This window comes from Belonocnema kinseyi, chromosome 3 (genome assembly GCF_010883055.1).
Source record: "Belonocnema kinseyi isolate 2016_QV_RU_SX_M_011 chromosome 3, B_treatae_v1, whole genome shotgun sequence".
Lineage (NCBI taxonomy): Eukaryota > Metazoa > Arthropoda > Insecta > Hymenoptera > Cynipidae > Belonocnema > Belonocnema kinseyi.
In genome coordinates, this window is record NC_046659.1 from 58,742,781 (window position 1) to 58,757,367 (window position 14,587).

Genomic DNA, 14,587 nt, shown 5'->3' on the forward strand with positions numbered 1-14,587 from the left:
TAATTACTTTAATAATATACTTTCATTTGAGTACTGAAAACTAAAATAGTTTTGCGACCTGAGTACTATATTTTATGGTGTTTACATAGTGAATGACTCAATTGCACATAAGATTGTTCAAAAATTATGGAAAGGTAGCAAATTGAATTTCCTGGTACTTGAGCTTATTCAAGTAACTGTATTATGAAGTTTCTCTCAATTTTCTGCACAATGAAGAAAGACAAAAAAACATAAAAAAACAAAAAAACATAATGGTAAGAATTATGCGGTTCAGAGTTTTTTCCAAAATTCGATATAATTTAATGAATGAGGAATGTAGTTTCTATTTTTTACTATTTTACTATTTACTATTTACTATTTTTTTAGTTACTATTTTTCATCTTTCAATTTAAAGTGGCTTATTTCAAACGCTTTCAAATGCAATTTATTTATTATTTTTATTATATTAAGCTTCTTCATGAACACATTCAAGGCAGTTTAAATCTAAAATTATTTCTTCTATGAGTATAATTGATTTGAAATCTAGAATTTTGAGCTCTTTATTAATGGTTCAATTTGGAATACTTTATTAAAGTTTTCAACTTAAATATTTCATTCAAGAGCTTTTTAAATTAAAGTGATACTTTTGTAACATTTTATTAAAAATCTTTAACACTAAGGCTTGAATTTAAAATTCAATTTATCGTAAATTCTTTGCCCTTCCAAGGAAGTGCTAAAAACAGAAAGGAGGAAAATAAATTTGAGATTGAGAACATGTACCAGCATTTTCATCATTTCCTGTAATAAACTTATCATCACTTTTACCATTTTTTCGCATCATTACGATAACAGTTAACAAAATTATTCCAGCAGGCCGACAGTTTGTTATTATCTAATCAGCTGACAGAACGTATGGTATTTATTTTACGAGGTTTGCAAAATGTAGTTTGAATTTTTATTTATTCGGTTTGCGTTCATTTAGAATATAGTTTATGATATGATTATTTTCAGGGATTTAAATGTGTGTATTTTGAAAGATGGAGAAGGCCAAATATATTTTAAGTTTATAAAATCTTTCTACATAATAACTGGAAAGGGTTTTCAATTTTTCGTATACGAGAATTTCTGAATGAAATTCTAATTTCGATAACACCTCATTAAAAATATCAATGCACTTCCGAAAAACATTACGAATAGAATATTAAAAATACTAAAAAAAATGTTGTTTTCAAGATCAAAACTTGATAAAACTAATAAACTCTCACGTTCTTCCATTTATTTGAGTAAATAATAAAAATTTACAACAATATTTTCAAGCGAAAAGGTACAACTGGCGATCTACCGCGCCAGTTGCGCATTTTTTCCGACGTTATATCGTTGAAATGGAAGCAAAACATTAAGGAATAATGCAGAATTTGTTTTTAAAATTGTTATTCTTTAACAAAACAAAAGTTAAACATTGAATCGAAAGCGAAGCATTAAATCAGATCACAATAATAATTAAAGCTATAGAAGTCATATGGTCCTGCTGCCACTGCAATACTCTTAATAATAAGGCGTTTTTTCTTCCGTCTTTTATATCCAGAGCCTACCTGGTGGAATGTTCATGACTTATAACTCTGAGCTAGAGGAAAAAATCACGCAAACGTCCAAGATCGAAAATCACAAATCCGTGCTTTCGTTTCACGGCAAAAGCTAGTTATAAAAGCAAGGGGCAGTTCCGTGAATTAATCACTCGCGATTTCTCTCAATCTAAAAATTCAACTTTTCAAAAACAATGAAAAATTAAACTTTTCTATTAAAGGCTTTATAAGAGTGTTGGAACAAAGACACAACAAAAAAATTGAATTGTCTCATTTTACTCCATAAATACTAGAATTACACCATTTATAATGTTTATAATGTTTTTTTCTGGATTTTAACCCAAGCAAGAGAAATTGTTTTATACAAAAAATATTAAAATTAGCCATCTTTCACGTTAAATACAGATTTTCTTTAAAACAGGAATAGGCGCGAATTATCTTGAAAAGATGTAATTCTAGTGTTTATTGAGTAAAATAAGGCAATTCAATTTTGAGTTTGAGTACTGCTTATTCTACCACATTTACGTAAAAATCCCAAGCTTTATTTTTAGTTCAAGAAAAAATTGAAAAGGGGCGGTCTTACAGTAACTGATTTTTTTTTTCATTTTCAAAAGTTAAGTCGAAATTTTGAATTTTCTTAGAAAATGTTTCCTTTATTCGTTAGAACATGAAGAGAATAGTAACTTTAATGCAGAATATCAGTATAGTTTTGAAATTAATTTCGGTGATACTATTCTTCCACCGATCAGATACATGGATTTATTATTTAATTTTTCTATCGAGAATTATAAATTTTTGATAACGATCTCGAAAATCAATACATTGTGGGAATAATTGAAATGCAGGATGGAAAAAGAGATATAGAATTACTTTGCGAGAGTGTGGGCAGACTGATAGTCGCTAAAACCCAAGCGGTCAGAGTTCCTCCGACTCTTGGGAAATAATTCTATATCTCCTTCTTATATTCAGCACCTAAATCCTAAATGAAAAAATTTTCAGGGTAGATGAATAAAGTTAATCAATAAAAGCACATGAGAAAACACGTCAGCATCGAATACGCTGCTGACGTACACAAATTAATTTAATTAAACAACTATTTGATTTTTTAGTAGAATTATTATATTATTGAACATTTGTGCTTTCTTTAAAATTGTTGGTGTCTTGATTGTAAATAAAATAGTTGAAATTTTATTGAGAAAAAACATTTGATCCCTGTCTCGCAATATTTGTAATAATATATTCAGATAACAAATAACAAATTACACGGAGAAAAAGATATCGGAAAACCTCTATATTGCAAGAACGAGCAATATGATAACGTACAATCAGGTCGCGGAGTTTTATACGATATTATAATGCACTAATATCATAGAAAAAAATGAAGTTAAATTTTGTTGCTGTCGTCTGCTACGGCGTCCTTAGCAGCACTGGGAAAAAGCCAGAGTACGAGTGAATGGGAGCTATAAATCGGGACCCCAGATTTAAAACAATCCCAGAAAAAAGTAAAATTTTGCTGCAGGTAAGACCTGCAACGGTTAATGATTAAACATATTTTGGCGAAAGTTTCACTGAGCTTCGGAAAATAATTCTGAACTCGTCGACTGCGTGCGATGAAATGGGCAAATTTCGGTAAAACACGTAAAATCAACAGCAGAAAACACACAACAAATTTGTTCTTACTGATATATTTCATCCGAAATAAATCACATTATTGTAGACGAATTAAAACTTGTTTAATACCATTTAGAAAGAGCGCAAAATGTAACTGACAGATGGGAATCCCCATTTTTCTCAAATTTAATGAAGTTATGTGACGTTGGATAGCGCTGGCGTTGTAATTGTCGCTACACCTCGAATAAAAATGAAGCGATTATAAGATGAAAGATTATCCAGGCAAGATTAAAAATCGGAAATTATCTTCGATTCATATAAGGTTTATCTGGCAAGGTTAATTTTTGTTCTTTATCTTTAATTTTGGCTGTGATCGCTTGCTGACTACTCGTACCCTCGCGAGATCACAAAAGAAGAAAAATAATATGATAGCGTAATAAATTTAAATTCTTACGTTATAGATTGCAAAATTATGCGGTATATAATGTAAAAACTTGCAATGTACGATATCACGACTTTGCGCTAATATAATGCGATTATAATGCTATTATAATGCTATCATAATGCGATTCTAAAAAACACAAAAATTTGATTAAATAACCAATTTTTGCCATTAAAATTTATGATTCGCTGCAGGATTGAACCGTAAGTCACTGAAAAGTTGTATTTGGTCTCTAAACGCCAGGTATTACGTATGGAAATACAACTCAGAAAGACCGCGTGTCGACTCGAGGTCTTTTTAACTTGTAAAAGGCTCGAGGCTCCGTCTTCAAAATACAATAAGGTCGAGACATTTTACATATAAGAAAGCAGCGTGTCAACTCGCTGCTTTCCCCCTGTATTTTTCACTATCAGCAATCGCACGTCGACTTTTTTATAGCAAAAAAACAATAATGTAAGTTTTTTTACATGGATGATACAAATATTCATCAATTTGTAATAATGACGTTGAAACATATATAAAAAATTAATTCCATAATACATATTTGAGACCAAATCTTTCTCGTTGATTTTCTCCGTTCGAAGTTGAAGAGACATAAGTGTCTTTTCAACTTGGACGGTAGCAGTGTACAGTTAAATTGTCGACAGTACAAAGAATTTTTTACTGACCTTTTTAAAAAAAAAACATCCAAGAATTCTTGAAACGAGGAACACCTGTGAAAATGCGATAAACCTAATGCTTTCGCGCGGATATGCGTATCGAACGATCGATCGTTTCATTTAATCGTTAACTTCATGTTTGAAGTCCTTCAGCAACAGGGGTCAAAGAAGGTTTAAAAATGGAATGAATTTATTGCTGCAATAAGCTAAAATATTTGTATAGTATGTCAGCATTGAAATCGGTATATATATATATATATATATATATATATCATCCTAATTATTATAGTCCCTGAGGATACCTCAGTCAATTTGTTATTTTAACTATACGCTTCTCACCGAAGTATTGATTCTTATTTCATTATTTTGGTTTTATTAAGATTTATTTTTTTTACAATTTAATTGTGGTTATCTGCGACAATCTAGATTTAGCCTTTGATGAAATGTATCTATACTTACGAAATCCTTATAAATCATTCATAAAACGCTGAATTAATGTTAAAGAGGTAAATAAACTCAGAAAACGATTTAGTTGAATCAACCAATTTTTCGGTTTAATCACAAAATATGGTTACTATATGAACAACAAAATATTTAGTTGATCCAACTGAATTTTTTGCTATTTTTAATAAAACCCTTCAGTCGAGAGAATATTTGGTTGATACAACCAAAAAATGGTGTTGGGCCAATCGAATATTTTGTTAAATTAATTGCAACTTTGCAGCAACTTATTGCAGAGGGGCAGCCAGTATGCAATATTTAAGGTATTAAATCTTACAATACTGATCCTGTACCGAGCCAATGCCCGACACAATGTTGTAGGTGGTAGAAAACCTGCATTCGAAGTTTTTGCGATGCCAGTATCAAGTATGCGCCCATTCAACATATGACATATAACGCTGGAATCTGGACTTAACTACAGATCAAATTTTGGTACTCTTCCAGCACTAAACCGTTACCGTCCCAACACGTAAGAGCCAGTAACTTCCCAGTGCTTGGCGTGGTGTTGACATTGGGTACTGGTATAATGCCTGTTTCATAACTGTTACATTTTTTCTCAAGACCCATTATTTTTCTGGAAAAAAAGGAAAATTTTGGTAAAAAGTGTAGAATTTCTTGAAATGGGATTTGTGGTATTCCTGTGATTAACCACAGAAAGAAGTTCCCTCTACTTCTACCCTTTTAAAATGTCCCGTGGGGACCTGATTCCTGTGACTGATTACAGAATTGTTCATCATCCATTTTATCGATAACTATCAGTCGCAGAGTGACAATGTACTTAAAATAAAATGAGTATTTTTAGAAGATCTACGACATACATTTAAAGCTTTTTTGCAGATTTTTAGTAATTCCTTAAATTAACGTGAAAATATTACGCTTTTACAGTTTAATCATGTTATGTCCTTAAAAGCGAAATTTGCGGGTAATTTCATGGTCATTTTTGTAATAAGACTTGCAAAATACATGAGTATAGGAAAATGAAAGTTAATTGAAGGTAAGTCTTTTTCAGGAATTTATCGAAAAATATTTAATATATAAAAGGAAAAAAATCGAAAAATTGTGCACTGTAGCTAATAAGACAAACGGAGTTCATTTCGAATATATGGACACCATATTAATATTCTTTTAGATACAAATATTATAGTACGTTTTTTGTATCTATTTCTAATTTATATATTTTTTCTGATACGAAAAAACTCTTTTATATTTAATTTCTTGAATTAATCTTTTTTTTTGTCACAAGAAGAAAGAGGTCTATGGGTCAGCTTTTCTGAGCAGGTTCAATCCTCTTAATCCAGCACTTGCTACTGTTTGCGCTGCCCAAAATGGAACCTAGAGCTATAGATCACTATTATCTGCAAGTTTGGTTCTTTTTCTGTGTTTGTTATTTTATTAATCAAAAGCACTGACCAGCCCACTGAATGACAGTGAATCCTGAAATGTTCAAAGTACTTGTTCGATACGCACCTCTCGTGCCTCATACATCACTTTAAAGTGCATGTACACCATATATAATTGCCATGTATATATATATATATTTGTGTGTGTGTGTGTGTGTGTGTGTGTGGACGAGGGAGGTAAAAGTTACGGTAGATGTATATGTTGTATGTATTCATGTATCTGGTATGTATATGTATGTATGTGTAGTATATACATGCATGTGCATTGTATGCATACATCTTATATGCATGTACATTGTGTTTATGTACGTTGTGCATATAGATGCTGTAATTGTAGTGTATATAGGCATTGAGAGATTGAATCCGGTTTAACAAGATCGAATACCTCGGACACTTTTTACACGAGACTTGCGCTCTTTAATCCTGAGGAGGGTAACCCATGGGAATCGAAATCGACATGGGCGCCCACGGCGATTCCCATCCAGAAGCGAAGGCTCTCAACGTACTATTGCACTTACAGTATAATTGTTATTATTGTATCATTCATGTATTGTACTTGAAGGGGACTGTTCGTACGGGAAGTCCTGAAATACGCACATCCTCTGACAGAACTCAGAACGTATAATACGTCACGCTTCGAGCATGTCTTTCCAGTGCCAAGACGTCTTTCTTACTGTCAAGTTCTACATGAAATCGAGAAAAAATACTACAGAATTTCGGTTTTATTCACTATTTTTATTTAAGTATCTTTCTTTGTAAAGTTCTTCCGTTTTTGATCAAGAGTGAAAGTGATATTTACATAATTCAAAATGTGTAATCCAGTAAGAGAGAAAATAATTTTTATATCATTGAAAATCTTACTATTTTATATCATTTAATAGTTTTTCAAATAATTTTATTCATGTGAAAGAACCTGAATCTTATTTCATGTTTCTAGGATAATTCTAACAAATTGTGATTGAAAGTAAGCTATATAGACTTGTGAGATCTTAAAATTTTGTATCTTATCGTTATATTGCAATTTTGAAGTCCATGTGTCAAAAAATAAACTTCAAATTAAAAGATTCAACGTGGGACAATTAAAATTTTGATTAGTTTAAAATAGAATATAATTTTGTTTCAAAATTCAATTATTTCAGATTGAAACGTTCAATGTTGTATGATTCATGTTTGGAAAGCATACGCTGAATTTTAATTTCAATAGTTTCGTATTTGTATAGTGTTTTAGAATAAAGTATTTAAAATTTTCAAATATTAGCCTTCGCAAATTTTGAATAAATTTGAATTCCAAAGATTCAAAATTGAAACATCTAAACATGGGGACCCGTTGAAATAAGAAAATACATACATATCATTGTATTTAATATTACATAAAATTACCTTGTACATTAACAAACTTACAGTACCCATTTTCTGAAACAGATGAAGATCAAGTTACCTGCGTTTATTAAATTGCGTCGCAGATATAATTCAAGGACTACAACATTAACAGGTGTATTTACCAAATGTAATAAACAAACTCTTTCTTGCAACCTATTACAATAGATCTTTGGAAATTTATAAGGAAAAAGCCTAACTTCTTTCGACATACTGTGGGCATTAATAATTTCGGCTTTAAGTGGAGGAGGAAACTAGGACTCATACGGAATTTAGTGTTGCTATAAACATGTCTTTAAAGCAATTGGAAGTGGGTATATTTCATGTTCGAAGGAAACTTATAATACGTTCACGGACCCCCACATTTTATTTTTAAATATTTTATTTTTAAAGTCTGGAATAATTCGGAATAAATGAGGATTTTTCCTTATAAAGATCAATTTGTTGTTTCCAGACATTAAATAAATAATATTAATAATATAAAATAATATTAATTGATTTTTTAAAACAAAATTTACCATTGAACGATTTATCAATATCAATTTTTCAACTGCATGTATCTTCTTTTATTACAATCAATATTTTTCTTTGTTATTATATTCCCAGTTTTAACAATTTTCTTCTTTCTTCCCTTCGCTGCTCGATTTTCTCTCATTCTTATTTTTTTAACAATATTTACCGCATATGTATCAAATTTCCTTTCGTACATAATTTTCCCCAGTTGTTTTATTTCAATTGTCCTTTCGTTTCTTGTTCTTCACCATGGTCTTCTTTTCCTCTTATTTTTGTGTTCCTACCCCCATAATAAACTTATTGCTCCACGTCTACAAATAAATCAATTTTCTTTTCATTTTAGACATGTCACCAGTGCGATGGGCACGCCGCAAATCCTCAAGTTCAGATTCCGAAAGGAATTGCTACAACGTCCCAACCTCCCAAGTAACAACCGAACGAACTTCCAACAAAAAGGACAAAAAGAAGATCCAGGAAGAAAGAAGACGAATCTGCGAAAAACGAAACCCCCTATTAGACAGAGTGAAAACCACACGATTAAGTTTCCTCAAAGACCAGAATTCCGACGAAGGGGAAGACCCTGACGAAGCCACCAAACCCGAATTTCGTTCTATGTGCGAGTTGAGTAGAAGAGGACTAACCAGGAATGATTTTAGAAGATCCGTTTGTGAAACGGAGTTGAAGGAACTCACTGAGGAAGAAAAAACTCAGGTCAAAAGGAAGAAGCGTTCCAAATCACATAGCAGGCTTACAGCCAAGAATCAATCCGACGAAAGATTTGTTATTTTTGGTTTCAGAACCTCCACACCCTACAAAGAAGAAGCAAAACCTGAAAGTGTTGTAGAAAGTCCCAAGTCGCGACGTGGATGGCGAAAAACTAAACCAACTGAAGAAGAACCAGCGAAAAAGGTCGATGTTCTTGGAGAAGTCGAAAGTCCCATTAGGGAGGGGGGTCCATTTGATAGTGTGACACCTTCCAGTTGCCTCGCAGCTAAATTTCGAGCCATGCAAGATCGATACTTGAAAAGCTCAACAAGCAAACTGATAGCGAAGATCTACAAAAAGGACAGCAAGGATAGAGAAAGAAGAAGACTCAGAAGCTTCTCATATGGAACCCTGCCTGGTTTGGAAGAACTTCGAACGAATCCTCTTTATGAGGATCAAGACCAGGATGACAATGATTCTGGAATTTTGGATAATGATTCTGCAACTAGTAGTCTTTTGGATGACAGATGCAGTAGTGGAGCCTCGGAATTGCTCACTAGTATGCTGAATGAGTCATCTTCTTCGTCATCTCCACCACCACCACCTCGACTTCCTCCCAGAAGACCATCAGCACCAATTAATGATTTAGAAAAAAACCTTCAATTGTGCCAACATGCTTCTGTTTTGGAAGCAAGTCCTGTGATTGTCAAGACTGAAAATCTTAATGCCTTACCTGCTAAACCTTTTGCTCATAATGTTTGTCTAGGGATTGAGAGGGATCCCATGAAGATGCTTTGCCAAGCAGCTAACAAGGAATTGATACAGAGGCAGTTCGAAGTTAAAGATCTTGATATAGAAAAGAATTTAGGAACAAATTTAGAAACGAATATAGAAATTGGTAAGAGTCCTAAGTGTTTGAAAAAGGGATTGCCTGTAATTAGAAGTAGTTCCCGCACTACCGAAACAATGGTTGTGAAATTGCCTAGAAAAACTGCAGATCAATCTCTGGGGATTTTTATAGCTAAGACAGCAGAATCAAGTCCTGGATATTTAGTCGCTCATGTTGTTCCTAATGGACTGGCTGATAAAGAGGGAACTTTAAAAATTGGGGATGAAATATTGATTGTGAATGGAAAAAGACTGAGAGGAATGACTATGGCAGAGGCAAGAAAAATTTTAGGGAATGGTAGTGGTCCTGGGGTGGTGGATATAGTCATCTCGAGGTATAGTAATGTGGAGCAGCCGCGAAGGCTGAAGGAGAGCAGTGTTGATTACGAGAATGTTAACATTGAGAATGGACATGGTGTTATTGTAGAAAATTCTCCCAAGTCACACTTTAGGAAACACAACTCGAGACATCATCGAGACAGGAAGAACGAGTCGAACAGGTCGATATCTTCGGAGAAATCCTGCACCACAATTGACAGTGGTGCTCAGAGTGTTTCTAACTTTTGCACCTTGCCAAGAAGACCAAGAAGCACTGTTTCAACGTTTCATACTGTGGTTTTTGAAAAAGGACCTGGGAAAAAGTCGTTGGGGTTCACAATCGTTGGCGGAAGGGACAGTCCTAAAGGAAGCATCGGTGGGTACATTTAATTATTTTAAAGATTTGTTTTCTGTATAGAAAAACAGAAATTTTTAATACAAGAAAACAATAATTTTTTGCGTAAAATTCTGTATTCGTTTAGAAAATTTGTAATAGAGCAATCCTTCACTTTTTAAAATAATCTCAAGTTTAAAAATGAGAATAAGAAAGAATAATTTTATTGTTTTCTATTAGGTGTGTGAAAAGTTTCTAAAAACACGAATCTCGAAGGTATCTACTTCAATTATAATATAAATAGACATATTTAATGATATTAGATGAAATAATTGACAAATACTTCCAGTGAAACTAAATCTACTAAAAACGTGTGCAAAAAATTTTTTGTTGTAATAAAAAAATATTGTAAATTGAATGCAGTAAAATGCTTATTAAACTGTAATTATTCAAAAAAGGTTCTTTGTTAGCTTATATTTTTATCAACCCCTAATTGTTAAAAAAACGTATCTGTTAGTTTACATAATTCTGGAAGAGAAATAAGCGCGTAATTTAGGAAAATATTTTTCTAAATAAAATTACTTTGTACGTGCATTATACACGAAAGAATAACTGTTATTTAATAAATTTAAGGTAGCCATATAATTCTCAAATACGTTTAATTTGTTTAATTTGTAATATTCAACAATTGGTCTATTGTCATTAGTTTTTACAAAATCATTATTCAAAATTGATTAATCTTATCACTGCCTTTAATATTCCTTTTTCAAAGTTTTTTGAGACTTAAGAGTAATATTGAAAATGAAATAAACCATATTCGATGACCAAACAGAAACATTTATTTGCTATTCTAAGCCGGAATTCTCTTGGGACACTAAGTATTACGTATATAGATAGATATATAGAACAGCCCGAGGCATTTGTAAACCCGCAATGTATTTGACACCGTTGCTTAAGCCTCGAACATAAAAAAATAAACTTCCATGCCATACACGTTTGTTCTCAATTTTTTTGTTAAATTTAACATATTCCGCTTTCTTTTACAGGCATCTTTATAAAATCGGTTTTACCTGGAGGTCAGGCAGCCGAGGATGGTCGATTGCGAGCTGGGGATGAAATTTTGGCGGTCAATGGCCAGGTCTGCCATGACTTGACTCATCGAGCAGCCGTTCAGCTTTTTCGCAATACTAAAAGCGGTCCGGTCGCTCTACATTTATGCAGAAGATCCAAACAGCGAGATTTACAGTGAGTACTATAAAAAATTTACTAAAAAAGTGAAAATAATTCTATTCGAATTTTAAAACGTTCGCAAAATAGTAGGAACCTTAATATTCTTGCTATCTCTGAAACGTGCTTTATTTTCAATTGAATGGATAAATTAAATTTTGCCTTCGTTATTAGTAGATGGAAACTGATCCGACGTGCTTCTGTATCGCCACTCTCCTCATATATAGGTCCGATCCTTGTATTTTAAAAAAGCGCCCCAATTGGCTGCAATAGTAGTATCTATATAGAAGCCCACAAGTTGACTCTTCGTGGGGGTCCGACTTAGAACTGATACGCGCTAGCTGCGAGGCTGATTATGTGAATTACTTGAGCGAGTTTAATATTAGTGCGAAGATCTCCTCTAACTTAACGGGGGCTTACTGCCATCATTGTTCCTGGAACCAGAATTCGCAAAAGAAATCTTAGAAATCTCTCAACAGTTGCAATATTCTCTGGTGGTCCAACTAAAGTAAGCATTTATTTTTTGTATGGCTCTCCCTAGTTATTTTAGGTTCCTTACAAAAGAAAACATGTATTTTGTAAACAGTTAATATTATTCCACGTGTCACCCGCTTCCTGATGTTTCACATAAGAATTACACCAGGAAAAATATATTTTTATCAATTCTGTCTACAGTATAAAATGTATAATAAAGTATTTACCAATACTTTTATCATCTCATAAAAACCAGATTTTAAGCATTTATTAAGAAATTTTTAATTGTTTAAACAAAGTTTTCCATAGAATATCGCGAATAAAGGATATTTTATGAATGCTATAATCTCTTTAATGAACCTGAATACCTCATATGTTTATTTTTTTTTATTGTTGAAATAATTCATTTTTGTTTAAATCGAACTTTTTGACAGAAAAGGCTAAGCAATCGTAGTTTTATGCTGACTTTTCAACCAATTTTTTTATTTCACCTTAAATCTCATTTTTTTTCCACTTGCTGCTGATAAATTTAATTTAAAATCAGGCAATATTTTAAGAAAAGTTCAGATCGTCTGGTCAGAATCCTTGATTTATTTAGATATATCACTCTATGATGAAAATAAAGATTACCTGCGAATTCTCAAAACTTGACAGAAACTTTGTTCAGAATTCAGTATTTTGCGTAGATTGTTGGTATTCGGGATTTTTATTTTTTTAATCAACGGAGGAATGCTTTTTTCAATTAACTCTAAAAAATGAATTATTAAAAAAATTAGAATATGGCGGTTGTTTTTCTAAAATTATTAAATGTGTATTTTCTAAAAAATCGCAAGTGAATTTTTTGTTTAAATAATTGGCAATATGTACTGTATACATATCTCGCGAATTTTGTTTTCAATTGGTAGACCACTTATTCTCGTTGATAACCATTATTTTAGAAAAATCACATTTCTGCATTTTTCTCAGAAGCAACGAAAGGTTTTGAAAAGATTCAGATAAAAGTTGAAACATCTAGAAAACTTATAGAAAAAACATCTCTTATTATTTTTTAAAATCTTGTACTATGTACGAGAAAAATAAAAAATTATATTTGTAAAAAATCGCGGCCTCAAAAATGTTGTTCTATCAAACTGATAGCATGCCTTTTTTATTACCTGGAACTCTTTTCAAATATTGGAAAGAAATAAAGAGGTGGTGCTTTCTGAAAGTCTTGTTTATATTTTTCAAAATCGAATGAGAAAACACAGACGATTTTCTGGAAAGCCCCACGTTTTTTATTTGTTTTTATAGTTTGTTTACAGTTTCTGATTATATCAGAACAATAACCTACTAGTATTATGGGAATATGTAGTAAATATTAGTGGCTATTTCTAAAAGAAACATTTTTAAGTTGGTTTTGAGTGAAGAAAATAAAAAAAAATGGTTAATCAAAGTTTAAAATACTTGATCTTTTATTTTCACCATAAAATTAAAGATCCAAATACCAAATCAATTTATCATCCTACATTGGAACTCTCTGCCTGATTTGAAATGGAATTTATCTGCTCCTTTTAGTTAAGCAATGCTCATAATTTTTTTTAAACAGTTTTCGCCCCTGAATATCGCAATATTGATAATCTTTTTAAAAAAATTAATTTTTGAAATAAGTACTATAATATAATATAAGTACTACAAATAAGGCCAATAATTCGCTATACTCTCATTATATTTCCGCATGTAATTTTTTTGGTGCACCTTAAAAGAGGGCTAGCTGGATTAACCGATTAAAAACAACGTGTAGAATTTTTTTGAACCACCCCATAAAACGGATAGACTGCCGAGACTACTGACTAATTTCCAAGAAATTTGAAAGTACATTTTTGAAACAAACATATCTTAACTTTAAATATAAAAAAATTTTGCAACAAATACATTTGTGAAAAATGTATGCAAAAAAAGAGTTAATATAAGAGAAATATATTTTCAAAGAACACTGTAAAACGGCACATTAGAGGCAGATACATATATAACAATTACAAAAAAGAGGGAGAAAAAATGAAGGAGACATCCAAACCACCTCTCCTTGACTGCTTTATTATTTATCCGCCTCTCTTATACTATCAGGATCCAACATGTTTCGAGGCCTTTTAGGCATCATCTTCAGAGAAATTTCAATTGGAAACTAGTAGGGAATATTTATATGTTATGCTGCTACTAATTAAAACGCAAAATTGAATTTGAAGTTAATTATTAAGGAATTATTAACACCATTTACATTTTTATATTTAATATTTCTGAGAATTAATTGTAATTTTCTTAAATTGAATAAAATTTTATTAGAATCTGAATCAAACAATTTTGAGAGTTCACTTGACAGTTAATTGATTTGAAATATCTGACGAAAGCAAAATTAAAATCAAGAACGCTTCAATTTCATTTTATGATCAAATCCAGTAAAGGATGTGATTTCATCTTTTCAAACATTATTCTTAATCACATTGAACAAAAATTAAATTTTTTCTTTGAAGCTTTCTTCATTTTAATTTCATCAGATATTTTAAACCGATTAATTGTCATATGAACTCTCAAGATTGTTT

The 14,587-nt window shown here is 31.7% G+C and overlaps 1 protein-coding gene across 6 annotated transcripts in view; it reads left to right on the forward strand.

Moving 5' to 3' along the window:
* Positions 1 to 14,587, forward strand: part of LOC117168668 — a 143,677-nt gene that overhangs the window by 125,069 nt on the left and 4,021 nt on the right. For 2 of the 6 annotated variants that reach the window (XM_033354329.1, XM_033354328.1), the window contains 2 exons: positions 8,409 to 10,352; positions 11,357 to 11,555. In XM_033354329.1, the coding sequence (XP_033210220.1) occupies positions 8,409 to 10,352; positions 11,357 to 11,555 (2,143 nt within the window). Of the gene's footprint in view, positions 1 to 6,851; positions 6,997 to 7,597; positions 7,683 to 8,408; positions 10,353 to 11,356; positions 11,556 to 14,587 lie in introns of those variants that run through there. The other 4 variants (XM_033354331.1, XM_033354334.1, XM_033354330.1 and 1 more) reach the window with 4 other exon arrangements.